The sequence below is a fragment of the Triplophysa dalaica genome, chromosome 16 (assembly GCF_015846415.1).
Source record: "Triplophysa dalaica isolate WHDGS20190420 chromosome 16, ASM1584641v1, whole genome shotgun sequence".
Classification (NCBI taxonomy): Eukaryota; Metazoa; Chordata; class Actinopteri; order Cypriniformes; family Nemacheilidae; genus Triplophysa; species Triplophysa dalaica.
In genome coordinates this window covers 16,813,857-16,832,089 of record NC_079557.1, presented here as the reverse complement: position 1 = coordinate 16,832,089, position 18,233 = coordinate 16,813,857, and the positions used below count along the sequence as shown (strand labels likewise).

The window sequence follows — 18,233 nt, the reverse complement described above, 5'->3', positions numbered from 1 at the left end:
ACAGCGTCAGAAGCGTCTCGCCTGGGCTAAAGACCAAAAGGACTGGACTGCTGCTGAGTGGTCAAAAATTATGTTCTCTGATGAAAGTAAATTTTTCATTTCCATGAAAATCCGGGTCCCGGAATCTGGAGGAAGAGAGGAGAGGGACAGAATCCAAGTTGCTTGAGGTCCAGTGTAAAGTTTCCACAGTCAGTAATGGTTTGGGGTGCCATGTCATCTGCTGGTGTTGGTCCACTGTGTTTTCTGAGGTCCAAGGTCAACACAGCCGTATACCAGGAAGATTTAGAGCACTTCATGCTTCCTGCTGCTGACCAACTTTATGGAGATGCAGATTTCATTTTCCAACATGACTTGGCACCTGCACACAGTGCCAAAGCTAGCAATACCTGGTTTTAGGACCATGCCAAGGGGACCATGAGTTCCTGCCTCAAGTGGAGGAGTTCAAGTATCTGGGGGTCTTGTTCACGAGTGAGGGAAGGATGGAACGGGAGATTGACAGACGGATCGGTGCAGCTTCTGCAGTAATGCGGTCATTGTACCGGTCTGTTGTGGTGAAGAAGGAGCTGAGCCGCAAGGCGAAGCTCTCGATTTACCGGTCAATCTATGTTCCCACTCTCACCTATTGTCATGAGCTGTGGGTCATGACCGAACGGACAAGATCCCGGATACAGGCGGCCGAAATGAGCTTTCTCCGCAGGGTGGCTGGGCGATCCCTTAGAGATAGGGTGAGAAGCTTGGTCACTCGGGAGGAGCTCAGAGTAGATCCGCTGCTCCTCCACATCGAGAGGGGCCAGCTGAGGTGGCTCTGACATCTTTTCCGGATGCCCCCTGGACGCCTTCCCGGGAAGGTGTTCCGGGCATGTCCCACCGGGAGGAGACCCCGGGGAAGACCTAGGACACGCTGGAGGGACTATGTCTCCCGGCTGGCCTGGGAACGCCTCTGTGTCCCCCCGGAAGAGCTGGAGGAAGTGTCTAGGGAGAGGGAAGTCTGGGCATCCCTTCTTAGACTGCTGCCCCCGCGACCCGGCCCCGGATAAGCGGTAGAAAATGGATGGATGAATGGATTTTATGCATGCAGAACATTTGATGTCATCCCACAGCTCTAGACTTCCTCCATTAGTTTTTTTTGAAGTCTACTGTTTTTAGACAAGATACTAATGTGATTTAGTTGAATGATGACATCATCTGAGGGACTGGGCTTGTGCTTATGAAGGCTGTTAAAGAGGAGTCGATAACTTTAATGTCATCTAGACAAGACATCATACAAGATATCGTTGCTTGCTTGCTTGCTAGAAGTATAAGCTTAGTAATGATTTTGTGGGTCCTGCTCATGTGGGAGTCAAGGCTAATGAAGTGGCTAGCTAAAGGAAGCTTTGAAACGAATTCTTAACAAGAAAGGCTATTAAACTATTACCTTTTTTAAAATTGGAAAACATGAGTCAGATAGATGTGTGCACAGTGAGGAATCATAAACTATAGAACATGTTCTCATTCAATGTAAAAATATGAAAATGAAAGACATAAATTAATTCTGTAAATTGGCAAATTGCGAGTTTAATGTATTTATTTACATAGCCTGTTGGAAGGATCAAATCACTCCACGCAACAAATTAAAAGTAGAAGTATTATGATTTGAGAGAAATTGTAATAGACCGAAGATTTTAAACCTTTTTTGTATATTGTTAGATTACCTAATGCAGATGCTTCACACTCCAGTCTATTAGGTTACGATAATGCACCAAAAGACGGTTTGCCAACCGTCATTAAACCTCAGAAGAGGAAGATACCTCAGAGTCTTTGGAATCGATTCCCAGCCCTAAAAGGACCCGATTTGTATTTTGCAGCCAATTAAATGCCTGTTGTAAGCAACAATCTGAACATTTATTGGCTCCCGTATCATAATGAACGGAAAGATAGGCGTGGACAATGGAATCCACCTTCTGGATGGCATCGCTATGATCCAATCAACATCTAGGGGATTTGCAGCATCGCTCACTAATTGGCTGTATCATTCCGGGGCGTGTCGTGAGTGTAGACAGTAGTGGTGTGTGTGTGTGTGTGTGTATCATGACAAGCTGAAAATGGCGGATGAAAGCGGATTGATTTAACTTTTTTGTTCAAAAATAAGAATATCAAGTAAGGAGCGACACCATTTCACATGATGAATTTGCAGTTCAACGGGAATTTCTAAGCCAAATTCCCCACCACGACACGACAGCGATAAGCGAAAGTTGAATCCTAGGTATTGTTTAAAGGTCTTTTTGTTTTGTTTCTAGCAGGCTAGCGGGCTAGCGCGGGTTGTCAATGGAAATGCTAGCGGATTAGCCGTGATTATCGGTGACTACATTCTGGTACTGTATGTCCAGTAAATGCATTTTTATAGACCAAATTTGAACTAGACAGTTAAAACCGAGTCGTGTGATTAAAATTTGCCTATGTTCAAGTTGAAATTTGTTAATATTTATAGTTCTCGGACAAAGTAGTTGAGTCTTCGTTCAGGCTAGCAGCATCATACCAGAGGATCTTAAACTGTAATAAATGTCAGTTAAATTACCTGTCAAATATGTTGCTCTTCACCGACCTTTGTGTTGGTAACATTTGTCGGGTTGAAAATCTTTCTCGGTTTAGTGTTTTAAACAACAAGAATTTCGATTCTTGAATTGTACGTTGGAGGTATTTAAATATCTGTTTATGAGCTTACTGCTGGTTTTAATGATCGTCTCTTCTCAACTGGTCGGTTCACAACATAGTCAACATTTTAGACGCCTGGCTATAATACTCGTAAATGCAGTCTTGTTGGATAGTTCCCTACGGTATGAGGCGCAGCTTATGAGCCAGTTATGTTACACATCGACTACATTGTACTACAAACTGTGGAGGATTTAATGGTATTAATTTAATATTGATTTTCTATAGTTGTAAATACTGTATTATTTTTAAGAAAACTATTTTGTATATCATTTAAAAATAGTATTTGGCGGTAATTAAATCCAAACTTAAAAATAAAGGTGTCTCCCAAAGGATGGTCGCTTTTTAAATCAACGAGGTTTCAGCTGTCTCGGATGCTGTTAAAGATGTATTCATGAGTGTATGTCTTTTGGCTGCACCTGTAGACCAATCATTAAAAGACGTAACCGATGCATATCCCTTCATCTTTTAGGGCATGGAAGAGGATAGTTCCCGCTATAGCAAACGCCTGGTAAGTTTCTTTTTTACCTAAGTGGGAAAGTCTGTAGGGCTGTATTTACATCATAACCCAGTCACAACCAGTTTGACATTACACCCAATGGGATTGTTGATATTACAGTGAACACAACTATTGGAGGTGTGTCAAAACTTTACTCTTGTGTCATTGCACGCTATTAATAGAAGATGGAGAAGACAGGTTGACATTTCATATTTACTTTAAATGGGCATCCGCCCCTGCTATAACTCAAATGTGCCTGTACTACATGATGTTGGTAGCGTGCGGTTATGCCTCATTTGTTTTATACATTTGTCTCTGCAGTAATGTGCGGAACAGGTTTCGTTTCCAATGTAGAAGCTCTGACTCATTGCTGCATTTTGTGTACAACTGATTGTAAATAAATGTATGGATCGGCCCATTTCACATTGTCATATATACACATTTCAGCAAAAAAAAAGTTTTGTTTTATAACTGAAGGCTCACTTTCTATATTGAAACTTTTCCGTTTAAGAAAACCGGAAGTCATCACCTTCCAAATTCAGTGGGATGCTTTAGTTGTGATCCTACTTGCTGATGTTGTTGTTTTTAAAGGAGGTCTGATACCAACAGATCTAACCCTTGCCATTCCACTGTATATTATATTAAAGATCAATTCAACACAATGGGCCATTGCATTTCTAGGCTCCACTAATTATGGTCTCCCATTTGGTTAACTGCTTTCGTCTTCAGCGGTCAGGCACGCGGCGACGGTACCAAGATGATGGCATTTCAGATGATGAGATTGAGGGAAAGAGGTCTTTCGATGTGGAAGAGAAACTCCACAGTGATCGATACAACTGGGATCTGGTCAAAATTATGGACGGAAAAGGTAAACCTCCTGTTCTGACACTGACGTGTAGAACGTTTTTATTTGGCATATTGGCATTTGTACAAACATGTTATGTGCAGCCACAAGAGATTGATGTCTGGGGAGTAAGCACTGTATGAAATTATCTGGTCTCTACTGATATATTGAGATCTGAGAATCTTCATTTTACTTACAATTCCAAAGCGTCTTGTCTTCTAATTTCTGTTATTAACACTCACAATCCCATTCCATATTTCAGGCTGCTTTGGAAGTAATATATATTTTTACATAATACAAGATAAAGCATCTATTTAACAATAAATACACTAGCCTACATGTTATTTATTTGACTATGCATTTTGTTTATCAATGATGCAATGCATCATAAAAAATTATATGTAGCTAAATATATCTACGACGTTATTCGTGTATTGCGTTTTGTGCAGACTTCACCTTGGAGTACATCCAACGGGAGGGACTCCGGGACCCCATTATCTTTAAGAAAGCAGATGGGCTTGGCATAAAGTATGGCTCGTTTCATCATGATATTTTATCTCTACTTGTCCCTATATCAAACTACACTTAACTCATCATCTGTCACTTGTAGGATGCCTGACCCAGACTTCAGTGTCAGTGATGTAAAATTGTTTGTGGGTAAGTTTTACTTCCTAGTTCTTACTGTGTCATGTTTTGGACATCACTACTACCAGTGGCATAGCAAGTCAGGTCAGGGCCCATATGCAAAAACTTTTAAAGCCCCCCTCCCTTCTGTTGGCGACCGCGTTTGCATTGCTGGACATTGGTTGTTTCAGGTTGGTTATTTAGATGTTGATGCCAAGGAAGCGCAAACTCCCAAGCACCAAAAAAGGCGACACAGCCAGCGTTTTGCACATGTTTTTCAAGCAACATGTTAACGGCCCTCACATTTCTATGAGAAAACAGTTAAGACATTTAGCTACTTGCATTGCGCTTGCTCTTTCACATTAACCTTGGCTTCTGTCAATAACAAATCCCGCCTTCTTTCATTTGTTTGGCCACCTCAATCAGATTGACAGAGTTATTCAGAGTCCATATACAGCGGGGAAAATGCGTATTTGACACATCAGCATTTTTATCAGTAAGGGGATTTCTAAGTGGGCTATTGACACAAAATTTCCACCAGATGTAGCCATCAAGCCAAATATTGAAATTATACAAAGAAACCAGAACATTTAAGTATACAAGTTCAGTCATAATAAATAAAGTGAAATGACACGGGGAATAAGTATTGAACACAAGAAGGTAACAAGATGCAAAATGGCATAGAAAGCCAGGAGATCACCTAAAATCGGTCAGAATTGAGAGAGAAACCCTGCCCCCTATCAGTACTAATTGATATCAGCTGCTTTAGTCCTAATTGATGGCCTATAAAGGCTTCTCATTACCTAGGAGGCACACAGGAAAGACTTCATGATGGGTAAAAGCAAAGAACTCTCTGTAGATCTTCGTAATCTTATCATTGAAAAGCATTTTGATGGGAATGGTTATAGGCTCATTTCCAGAATGCTGAATGTTCCTGTGAGCACTGTGGGGGCCATTTTCCGGAAATGGAAAGAGCATCAGTTCACCATAAACCGGGCTCGATCAGGTGCTCCACTTAAGATCCCTGTCCGAGGAGTCCAAAGAATAATCGGGAGAGTTCTCCAAGAGCCAAGAACCACTCGGGCAGAACTTCAGGAAGACCTTACATCAGCATGTACTCTTGTTTCAAAGAAAACTATAAGCAATGCACTGAACCGCCATGGCATCCATGCACGCTCACCACGCAAGACTCCATTGCTGAACAAAAAGCATGTTGAGGCTCGGTTAAAGTTTGCGAAAGAGCATTTGGAGAAGCCTGTGGATTATTGGGATACTATAGTATGTTCGGATGAAAGCAAAATTTAACTTTTTGGCAGTCATTCTACACACCATGTTTGGAGAAGAAATGGCACTGCCCACCACCCCAAGAACACCATACCAACAGTTAAGTTTGGGGGTGGAAGCATCATGGTTTGGGGCTGCTTTTCAGCAAGGGGTACTGGCAGACCTCATATTATTGAAGGCAGGATGAATGGAGAAATGTACCGGGTCATTCTGGATAAAAATCAGCTGCTATCTTCCAGAAAGCTGAAAATGAAACGAGGGTGGACATTTCAGCTAGACAATGATCCCAAACACAAGTCCAAGGACACAATGAAGGGGTTTCAAAGAAAGAAAATCAAGCTGCTTTAATGGCCCAGTCAATCACCTGACCTAAATCCCATAGAAAATCTATGGAGAGAACTGATGATCAAAGTTCATAAAAGAGGCCCAAGGAACCTTCAAGATTTAAAGAACATTTGTGTGGAAGAATGGGCCAGAATCTGGTCTCTCCATACAAGAGGCGTCTAGAAGCTGTAATCACCAACAAAGGCTTTTCTACAAAGTATTAAAGTGTGTTCAATACTTATTCCCTGTGTCATTTCACTTTATTTAGTATTACTTGTATACTTAAATGTGCTGATTTCTTTGTATGAATTCATACAAAGAAATAGCTTGATGTAGCATGATGGCTACATCTGGTGGAAATTTTGTGTCAAAAGCCCACTAAGAAATCCCCTACTGATAAAAATGCTGATGTGTCAAATACTTATTTTCCCTGCTGTACATAAACTCCATTCTGTTTTGACACAGCAGGGTAAACAAAAGAACATCAATGTTGTACATTATAAAATAATAATCGTGTATAAATTATTTAATGTATTAAATTACTAAATGGATGCAAATTAATTGGGACAATAAAGCCCCCTAACCTAACCATATACTTTATTATCATACCTCTGTTTATTAATCTGCTATTTTTCTAATATTTTCTTTATTTTGATGAAAATAAATGCCTGTACGATCTGATATGTAAAAATGTAGTTTGTCAAAAGGCAGATTTGATATTACATCCATATGTAGCATCAGAACTACTTCTCATGCGTCTTACTCAAAATGCCACTCAAGCCCCTGGGAAAGTAGCGTCGAAAAGTATCCTATACACTAAAGGATTCACTCACATTTGTCAAGGGGTAGACCAGATCTGAGATCATTCATCTAGACTTTTTTTACACCATTCAGGGCTCTAGAGTGCGACCAATTTGGTCGCAAATGCGACCTTATTTCTTAATAGTTCGGCTATAAAAATACCTGCGACCTGCTTGTTTTCACCTGTCATTGTTACTGACTAGACATATGTGATGCGATCTGAGAAAACCCGTCGGATATCGCACTGGGACGCGGGAAAGACAGTTAACCTATCAAAGTAAACCACATAACATGAAGAATGAAGGAGTATCGATGCACATTTCCCGCCAGTCCTGTGTAAAATATGGCATGAAAAGTTCTGTTATACAATGTTTTGGTGAGATGACAGAGATCCTCGTCTACAGAACCGGGAGTTATCCCTGATCCACTGCTCATGCGAGCTGGCCGTGATCGCAAAACATATAAGGATGATCTAAAGTCCAAACACTATGCACATGATAAAGAATTTAAAACTTGCTTCACTGCTTATTAGTTGTTTTCTGTAATGTTTGTTAGTTTCGTTGTGTAGTGATAATGGCAGAGCTCTCGTTCTTTAAGTGTGCCCTGCACCATTTTCCTTACTTTTGTTTTATTCAAACGGTGTTGTACAGTATTTTTATAGATGTCAACACTAGGAATCTTTTTATTAAATTGTTATAAGAGCAAGTCTCTTACCACTGTAAAGTGACTTTTACTTGTGATACTGGACTGTTGTGCTTTTATTTTTATCACTTAACTTTAAACACGTTTTTCTCCAAATTCCGTTCCTGAAAATCATTGCGCTTCAGCTGACCTCAGCCATAACTTTTGTTACATACACAAGGTATGAGCAAAATAATAACTGATTTGGAAAGGGCTAAAATATGGTATCAAAAACTGTATTAGGCCTATATAAATTTACACCATGTGTTGGGTTCTCCCAGATCTAATCACATTTGAACATAAACATTAAAAGATATATAAACAACAACGGCTTTATTCGGCATTCGGTTGTATTAAAATACAACAAGTTCCGAGACGCAAGTAAGGCGTGATGACGTCACAAACATACTAATTACCACCTAACGCCACCTTGCACCATAGTGACGGGTAATAATAGATTATGACGGATTTTCTAAGAGCTGTCAGTCAAAATGACGGACAATATAAAAGTGTAGCACAACCTCTGGTGTGTACGTTTGTAAATGCGTGTGCTGCAGTCAGACAGAGAGGTGAGTAGCCTAATGCCGTCAATTAAACAGAGTGGATGTAGTCGCGGATGATGAGAGAAGATGAAAATAACGATTGACAGCTTTTTTGTGAATAATGTTAAATAAAGGCCTGATTCGTCCGAAATTCATAACCAATGCTCTGACACGAATCCATCAGCCTCCCAGGTTATGTCAAGCCCTGGTCCATTTATTTTGAGATCTTTTAAGTTAAAATTTCAGTTCAGTGAAGCACTTTATGCACCAACACTTTTTCAGTAAGTTACCTTCTTGTAGATTTGTGCTTCAAATAAAGAACTTTATGTCGACCAGATTGTTAGTTTATCATTGTAAACTAGCATTGTAAAGCCATGAATAAGACTTTGATACGGGCCCTCGATCCCCGGGCCCGTTTGAACCTGCATGCCCTGCTTACTCGGACGCTACGCCACTGATAACCAGATTTCAGTTTCACAATTGAATAATATCCCCACAATAATATCCCCCCTACGTTTGCTTTGACAGGCAGTCGCAGGATGATTGATGTCATGGATGTGACCACTCAGAAAGGCATTGAGATGTCAATGGGTCAGTGGAGGAGATACTATGAAACGCCTCCATCTGAAAGAGAAAAGCTGTATAATGTCATCAGCCTGGAGTTTAGCCATACGAAACTAGAGCATCTGGTCAAGAGACCCGCCTCGGTACATGCACACATAGACACAAGTCTTTATTTGGCCTGCAAAGACTATTTTTAAGTAAGTTTAATTTTGCGTTTGCATAAGGTTGACATGATTGACTGGGTGGACAACATGTGGCCACGACACCTTAAAGAGCTCCAGAGAGATTCCACCAATGCCATCAATGATATGCAGTACCCTAAAGTGCAGAAGTGAGTCTTGTGTTTTTCTTAAGCAGCTTTTCTTTTCTTCATAATACATGCTTGGGCGATATGAACTGGCTCTGTGGGGGTTGTTAATGCAGTTGTGAATGTTGCAGGTATTGTCTGATGAGTGTCGAGGGATGCTTCACAGATTTCCACATAGACTTTGGGGGTACATCAGTCTGGTATCACATCCTCAGGGGAGGGAAGGTGAGTCCTTTCTTTAAGGTTCAACATGATGGAGACTATGGGGAGGCTGTCATCATGGTTGAATACTGTATAATTCCTACAATATTAGTTATTTTTAATTTTATGTGAATTATAGTAATAGTTTACTTTGTCACATGAACTTGTTACACTTCCTGCACTCTGCATAATATGTGCGTAAGAGGACTTGAGATTTGATTTAAACCATAAAAGCTTTAAACTACAGGTCATACTACATAATTGCTGTTGAGTATGGTAAGATCCTGTCCCTCTCAAATCCTTTTCCAATTTAAGGAATTGTTATCTTTTGTTTTAGTCTCTGTTCCTTTGGTATTTGCTAATCGTGTTTATTTTCACCAAATGATCTCAGGTGTTCTGGCTCATCCCCCCCACACATCAGAACCTGGAGCTCTATGAGAACTGGGTGTTATCGGGAAAACAGGGTGACATTTTTCTTGGCGATAAAGTCAAGGAATGCCAACGGATTGAACTGAAGCAAGGCTACACATTTATGATCCCATCAGGTAAATATACACCACAGCAATATGGCATGCACATATTGGGTGAAATAGTTGATTTCTTAATTCCTGATTTTTTTTTAATGAACATCAGAGAAGTTTTTTGGAATCAAAGCATTCTGTCTGTTTGTGTAGGGTGGATCCATGCTGTGTACACCCCAAAGGACACACTGGTTTTCGGGGGTAATTTTCTGCACAGCTTTAACATTCCCATGCAGCTCAACATTTACAACATTGAGGACCGCACACGGGTGAGAGAACTCACGCAAACGTGCATTCACACACACTGTCACAGTTTGAATGTTAACATTTACTTTCTTAACATTAATCTGTGCAGGTCCCTTCTAAATTCCGCTACCCTTTCTTCTTTGAGATGTGCTGGTACGTGCTGGAACGTTACTTGTACTGTATGACCAACACTTCTCACCTCACGCCCGAGTTCCAGAAACACTCGCTGGGCATAGGTCAGTGCACACCAGCACCCTATGTAAATGCGTGAATGAACATGCCTTGTTGTGACTGTATTCGCATCATCGTTTGTGTTGTGTGGTTCACAGGGCTAAAGAGGGAGGATGTGTTGAAACAAGGATATAATGGTCATTCAGGAAATGACGAAGAGGAGGAGGATATAAAGCAGGAGGATGAGAATGAAGAGGTTTCACCTACCCCTCCTGCTCGTCCAGGGGTAAAGGTTCACCTGACACCCTTTGAGCTGGAGGGACTTTGGCAGTTACTGAACAAGTTGGAGGAGCTACCAGCACATAAGAAATGTGTCCCATCAGGAATCAGAAATGCCCCAGCACTGCTCAGTGACATACGGGTACATACATAAACTAGGGAATATTCTGAATATTCATATTTTTCACAAGAATCAAAACTTCTTAACCACAGGGTTAAGTTACCGCTACAGAAGACCTTAGAGTTGTCATGTTTTATTCAACGCTTCTTCCCTTCATCTGTAATGATTTTATAAAATATAAAAAATAATTTGTATGTGTTCGTAAATCCTATGCTCGGACTCACATCATCATATTAAAATGTTTAAAGCTGGTGAGCCACAGTCTAGAATTTGTTAAAATTACTTACATTAGCTATAAAAATACCAACTTAATATTTAATGATTAACAATAATTCATTAATTACCATAACTTGTTCGGAGCGGTTATTCTTTGTAAATTCATATTCGTTTGTAAAAAATATATTAAGTAATGCTAATTTCAACAACTTGAAACATGAAAATGTACATTTCACTGCAAAAAATGTTAATAAATTTCCCTTAGCATAAGACTGCCACCTTTTTCCATACCTAAAAGCCTGAACTTCCCTTCTAAAACTGGGTTTATACTCAAGCGTCAGACCTACAACGTAGCCTACCTGTCCATCCATCCATCTTCTTCCGCTTATCCGGGGCCGGGTCGCAGGGGCAGCAGTCTAAGCAGGGATGCCCAGACTTCCCTCTCCCTAGACACTTCCTCCAGCTCTTCCGGGGGGACACCGAGGCGTTCCCAGGCCAGCCGAGAGACATAGTCCCTCCAGCGTGTCCTAGGTCTTCCCCGGGGTCTTCTCCCGGTGGGACATGCCCTTCCCGACTGCAACACCTTCCCGGGAATGCGTCCAGGGGGCATCCGGAAAAGATGCCCGAGCCACCTCAGCTGGCCCCTCTCGATGTGGAGGAGCAGCGGATCTACTCTGAGCTCCTCCCGAGTGACCGAGCTTCTCACCCTATCTCTAAGGGATCGCCCGGCCACCCTGCGGAGAAAGCTCATTTCGGCCGCCTGTATCCGGGATCTTGTCCTTTCGTTCATGACCCACAGCTCATGACCATAGGTGAGAGTAGGAACGTAGATTGACCGGTAAATCGAGAGCTTCGCCTTGCGGCTCAGCTCCTTCTTCACCACGACAGACCGGTACAGCGACTGCATTACTGCAGAAGCTGCCCTGATCCGTCTGTCAATCTCCCGTTCCATCCTTCCCTTACTCGTGAACAAGACCCCCAGATACTTGAACTCCTCCACTTGAGGCAGGAACTCTCCACCTACCTGAAGTGAGCAGGCCACCCTTTTCCGACTGAGAACCATGGCCTTAGATTTGGAGGTGCTGATTCTCATCCCAGCCGCTTCACACTCGGCTGCAAACCGTCCCAGTGCAGGCCTACGTGTCGGTTTTCATTTATACTTCCATGTCGTTGTCTGCGTCGACAGGCAATGACTACTAGGTGTCGTGTCCACGCTCGTGTTGCTTGTGTAACCAAGACAAAAGCCGAAGAAGAAGCGGCTTGCTTTAGAAGCATTAGCACTGATAGCGGCAAGTAAACAGTCACTTTTGTTGCAAATTTGAGATGTTTATTACAGAAGCACAAATATTACACATAATTCATTCGGAAATGCGTTTGAGTATACATGACTATGTCACAGAGTTTTTTGACCTCAGAGAGGGGTTTTAACAGACCAATCCCAGCACTTGCGGCCCGCATAGAGTTGAAGTGTTTTTACACTTTTGGAGAGGTGTGTGTTTAAGAAGTTGAAATAGGGTCGTCGCCTTCAGGTAACAGCCTGTAAATGGATGCTTTTTTTGTTTGTTTTAAAACGCGCTGTGATTCCTTTGTTACCTTAGTTGAAATAAACTGGCCTACCTTATTTATTGATGCAAATGCAAAGCTTAACAAGATGGACACTTTCCATGAACTACAAAGAAAACTATATTTATATACGGTGCTGATCAGCAGGAAATATTTTCCTCAGATGAGGGCCACGTAATAAACAGGGAAACAATGGCCCGTTTACTTTATTTATTATCAAAATTATAAACAATAAGATCAGATATTCTTGTCAGATCTGGGTTTTGTTACCAGGAGTTAGAAGAACAGCGCATTTGTTAACCGGTGTTGAGCCGAAAAATGACACGCTTCAAAACCCTAAACACGCTGTCTGATTGGCTAATTCTAACCCCTCCCCACACCTAATCCTAACCCCTACTCTAACACCTCTACCTAACCATTGTGGGGAGGGGGGTGCATAATCTGGCAGGCGTGCATTTCTCGCCACAACAAAAATAGTGAAATAGGCCTTGTTTTTCTTATCAAGAGCATGTAAAACCATATAAACAAGATAAAAATATATCATAGAATGCCAGTATATATTACGTTTTTTTTAGTTTTCTTCCTGTATTATAGGCCTACTGTTCTGCGCAGGTTTATATACCGTTTTTCAACATTACAAAACCTTTATACAGGATATAATATTAATCCGTTAGAATTATTTAATGATATTTATAATCTTGATGTGAAATTGTGACTTAATGAAAATTTTACAAATTATGTCATTATGAACTTAATTTAAATTAAAGAATATTTGGGTTTTTTTTAGCTAAAATGTTCATATATGAAATTATTGAAAAATGCCCATCCCTAACAACCTTTTATAAGCAGTTCTTGCTAAAGTAAGTGTCTGTATTGGTATTTAACCAACAATGTTAGTGTTAAAATTGTCTTTTTCCTGCAGAAACTGCTAGTGGAACATGCCAGTGATAGCCCCAAATTGTCTTACACTGGAAAACCAATTGTCAAATGGCCCAAAAGGGTAGGTACACATTTTTTGACACCCATGTATATGTAATCGGCAAACTGAAGTTAAAAATGCTTTCTCTTTGCAGCCCTCGTGGTATCAGCCGCCCCCTCCTCCCCCATCTCTGCTGTACAGCCCCCGCACTCCCGGTTCAGCTCCCATTCTGCCGCCGGTCCCGCGACCCGTGAAGCCGTCTTCCTCCATCTCAGCTCTGAGACGCAGGCGCGTCCGCTGCAAGCGCTGCGAGGCATGTATGCGTACAGAGTGTGGCAATTGCAACTACTGTAGGGACATGAGGAAGTTCGGAGGACCCGGCAGGCTCAAGAAAAGCTGTGTGCTCAGACAGTGTCTAGCAGTGAGTGTCCGCATGCCAGTTTTAAAGAACTTCGGTTTGTGTCTGTGATGTGGCTGACTCTTCTGTTTTGTCCCTAGCCAGCACTGCCTCTTACGGCTGTGTGTGCCATATGCAAGGAAGGCTGTCAGGAGTCAGAAGACTCCGAGTCTATCCAAACGCTCATGGAATGTTCAGAGTGCGCTCAGATCACTCATCCTGAATGTATAAAGGTACACATGCATGTCTGTCCACCTGTGTGAAGTCAGTTGTGGTGTGTTATCATAATTTTGTGTGTATGTTTTAGGTGCCAGGGGAGGGTGTTATCAATAAAGACCTTCCCAGTTGTTGGGAGTGTCCAAAATGTGTCCATGGCAAGAAGAACAAGGTTTGATTTTTGCAGATATTTAAAATATCGAGAGGTATTTTGTCCATCTATTTTGTCAGCCATGTTGAATTTTAATTAACATGTTAAAAAGCACAAAAAATATGAATTGATAAGGCAGCTGTTCTTCAGCTTGCATTCCTTGACCATTTTTTACTAATGAATTTTTCCATTCTCCAGTCTTCCAGTAGTAGTGAGGATGAGTCTGAGAGCAGCATCTCCAACGGAAGTCTCTCGTCAGGTCCTCCGGTCAAGCGGGCATACAGGGAGGGAATCGGAGTTGGGGGCTTGCGATTAGGACGCCGAGGACGGCCGCCACTCTCCCCCTCCTCTCTGCCTCTGACCCGCTCCAGACGTCAGCCGCCCCCTTCTCAGAGACTCCTGCTTCAACATCAACAGAACAGGAAAAGAGCCGGAGCACTGGAGTTACAGCTCAGGAAAAGGGTGAGGATATGCACATGTCATCTCCATATGTTTTTTCTTTTTATAAACTAGTCACTGAATTTGCCAGAGTTAGTGAGGTTCATTGTTTCTGTTGCAGATCAAATTGGAAAGAAACAAAATCCTCCAGTCGGTGAGTGTTTTCAACTTGTAACATCTGCTTCCCTCATCGCAACGCATCTGTAATCACGATCTCATCAATGATCCTTTCTGTCACTTTCGACTGTGCTGTTGTTCTCTTCGCTTCTGTCTTCCTCTTTATTTATGTCTCTCAGCCCCGTTCAGCTGTCTCTCTTTCTCCAAAGCTCCTGCGTCAGCGGAGTCTGGAGAGAGGGGGCATGGTCAGGCCAGCACCTACTAGGAGCAACTCGCGCAGCAGGGGTGTGTCCTCTTGTCGTGGAAGAGGAGTACGGCTCAGAGGTGGCGGCCTAGGTGGTGGCCTCAGAGAAAGGATGGAGGTGGAGGAAGAACGGGACGGTTCTGTTGAAGAGGAACCAGTTGAGAGAAAGGAGAACGGAAAATGTGATGGTAAAGAGAACCGTCCGCAGAGACGAGGGGCAAAAGCAGGGGAGGAGAACAGTGACGGTCATCAAAACAGGGAGAGCGAGGGCAGTAGCGAGGGTGTAGAGCCTACTCAATCCGACACTTCTGCTGTACTATCCAATGACGCCAGGGGTCAGGGGTCATGTGTCACGGTAACTTTGCATCCGTCAAGGGGTAGACGTGACCCTAGCGCCATTGTACCCAAATTGGAAGCCAACCTGTCCTCAAGAAGCATTCTGCCAAACTCCAAAGCCCTGCTGCGCCCCCCTCTGCGCAATGGTGGACGTTGCTCGGATAGTCCTCATTCACTGTCAGAAAGATCCCATTTGAGCAAACCACACGTTCTTTCATCAACACACACTTTAACGAGAAGCACGTCTAAACACCAAAACTTGGTGCGGAATTTACGGTCTAAATTTAAAGATTCCCCTCATCGCCTGACTCGTGAGAGAATCGGGAAAAAGCCTCGATCGGAAAGGGAAAAGTCCTCCGGCTCCTGTCCAAGTTCAACCTTGCGGCTCTCACGCGAAGAGAACGGAGGGAACGAGCCCGGCTGGGAGAGAGAGGTGTGGGTGTCAGTGTTCCGCTACCTAACTCGGGCTGAATTGTGCATCTGTATGGCGGTTTGCAAGACCTGGTACAAATGGTGAGTACACATTGACCACACATCTGTTCCATGAGGTGACCTGATGCCTACATGGACGGCTAGTTTTGAAGTCAGGAGATTAAACTCAATTCGTGACTGGTTTAGATTTAATTTTGATTCTGTTATATAGGGGCTGTGACAAGCGTCTGTGGACGCGGATCAGTCTGAGCCGATGCTGTTCAATAAGTCCACAGGCCCTCACAGGCATCATCAAACGGCAGCCTGTCACACTGGACCTCTCCTGGGCCAGCATTTCCAAGAAACAACTCAGCTGGCTCATCAACCGACTTCCAGGTGCATATTCTCACTGTAGATGTTTTATCATAATACCGGTATAATAAGTATGACGTCACTCACTGGTGGATCTCTCACAGGGCTTAAAGATCTGGTGCTATCAGGGTGCAGTTGGATTTCAATTTCTGCACTGAGCTCTCCAAGCTGTCCTTTACTTCGCTCGTTAGACCTGCGCTGGGCTGATGGGATCAAAGATCAACAAATCAGGGAGCTGCTCAACCCACCAGGTAACAAACAAACAGTCATGTACAGCCTTTTTGAGTTCTGCTTCTCCAGAGAGGTGGACAAAATGGACAGTTAATGGTAAATTGGAAAAAAATGTCAAGTTCCAGGGCTACTTGTTATGAATGATCAAATGTAATAGATCGTGATGCTTAGATCTTGAATAGCTAAACCTCTTCATTTTGCAAAGCAGCTGACAGTTCACCAAACGCCTACATGCAGTGAAAACTATAGTAGTTTGCAAATGCTTGCATGTCTGCAAGGACAGATGTACGCTCTACAAATTTACTGGAAATTTGCCATCTGGCCACTTTTTGCAAGCTGTTTTGAATGTGCTACGATTTGGAACGCATTATCCAAAATCTTGCATACTAAAGATTGCGGAGTTTTGAAATTGAGGACTAGCAAGTAACATTCTTTGAAACATCATCATGCACAAACTTTTGAAGTTCTGGTTATTGTTACTTATTGGCTTCTAAAATGTTTTCTGAACTTTCTTTATATGTTGTGAAGTATTTGAAATCTGTATGTATGTGTCTGCAGGCAGCGACAACCGTTCCCAGCTAAAGAACGTGCAGTGCTTGTGGCTGTGCGGTTTAGAGGTGACCGAAGCGACGCTCAGGCTGATCATTAGACACATGCCTCTGCTGACCCGCCTGGAGCTCTCACATTGTCCCATCACGGACAGTGCTCTCAACCTCCTCAGTGCTGTGGGCTCCTCCACACGCAACACACTTACCCACCTCAATTTGGCAGGTAAACATGTATATATATATATATACACACACAAAGAAACTTATTTGTGGAGAAACACCTTTTGAAAATTGATTCAATGTTTTCCTCAGGTTGCAGTCGCCTAACAGACCGTTGTTTGGTATACCTGCGGCGTTTGTCCTGTCTCTCCGTACTGGACCTCCGTGACTGCAAAGAGGTTTCGCGGCAGGCATGTGAAAGCTTTATCTCCGAGCTGTCTGTCAACGGCCTCTACTGCCTGTCAGATGACAAGCTCGTCCAGAGGATATCATAAACCCCCCCTTCTCAGGAGAAAGAGACTTTGTGAATATTCGTGTGTGAGAGAGAATGTGAGTGTGGCGGGCTCTGACTGTAGGGGGGTTCTCTGTTTGACAGAAAATCTTGTATAGAAGCATAGATGGGAGGAGCTGAAAACATCCAGGGTGGGGCTTATGTATAAATGGATCTGGGTGACGAGTATCCTATGTTTTCGTAGACAGCTGTTTCCCTTTGTTTTACATACACGCCAATAATAAACTGCATTAGGCAATCAGATCTCAGGCCTGTATTGCCGCAGGCTCTTCTATTAAGAGATCAACAGGTGCTATTGCTCGACAGTTTGTTTTCTATTTCAGAGCACTCTACTGTCTGCCTTTAAAAACCTTAGCTCCTACTCTTGTCCATTACTCAAATCCATCCTCAAAATCCAGTCATCGTGACAGAGATTCAGTTGTGTGGAGGTATTGCATTACATTTGATTTCACTCATCTCCTTACTTTGAACCTTGTTTTACCAGAGGAATACCTTTTTGTTCCCTCCTTGATATCTGAAAGAGTATAGATATATATAAATGTATAAGCACCCTTGTGTAAATGTATTCCTCTCCTGTAGTAAACCAGAACAGTCTGTAGCGCTTTAATTATTTTTGGACCCTTTTTCACTTTTTTGTTTGTTTGTTTTTTCCAAGAAAATAAAAAAGTAATACAAATCTCAGCATTAATTCATTGAACTGGATTTAGTTTGTTGATTATGTATGTAGTGTAACCATACAATCGGAAGAAAAGGTATTTAGATGTAATATTTGATTTAAATGTGTAAGGATGTTTTGGCAGGCATTCCTTCAGAGCATATATCCATTGAACCACCAACAACAACATTAATAGGAGTTTCCTATTGAC

At 42.3% G+C, this 18,233-nt stretch overlaps 1 protein-coding gene across 3 annotated transcripts; it reads left to right on the top strand.

Moving 5' to 3' along the window:
• Positions 1-2,050: 2,050 nt before the first annotated feature.
• Positions 2,051-18,055, top strand: kdm2ab (lysine (K)-specific demethylase 2Ab). Of its 3 annotated transcripts, none has more exons than XM_056769063.1 (23): positions 2,051-2,242; positions 3,161-3,199; positions 3,917-4,055; positions 4,481-4,559; positions 4,642-4,688; positions 8,816-8,994; positions 9,076-9,182; positions 9,290-9,383; positions 9,751-9,904; positions 10,034-10,149; positions 10,236-10,362; positions 10,456-10,718; positions 13,399-13,476; positions 13,550-13,816; positions 13,894-14,025; positions 14,100-14,180; positions 14,358-14,621; positions 14,719-14,751; positions 14,924-15,807; positions 15,938-16,101; positions 16,182-16,328; positions 16,867-17,079; positions 17,169-18,055. In XM_056769063.1, exons 2-23 carry the CDS (start codon positions 3,164-3,166, stop codon positions 17,348-17,350), a joined length of 3,786 nt encoding a protein of 1,261 aa, XP_056625041.1. In that variant the 5' UTR covers positions 2,051-2,242; positions 3,161-3,163; the 3' UTR covers positions 17,351-18,055. The 3 variants fall into 3 exon arrangements, with proteins under 3 accessions (XP_056625041.1, XP_056625039.1, XP_056625040.1); XM_056769061.1 differs by having other exon boundaries at positions 14,894-15,807; XM_056769062.1 differs by lacking the exon at positions 2,051-2,242 and adding an exon at positions 2,332-2,351 and having other exon boundaries at positions 14,894-15,807.
• Positions 18,056-18,233: the final 178 nt, after the last annotated feature.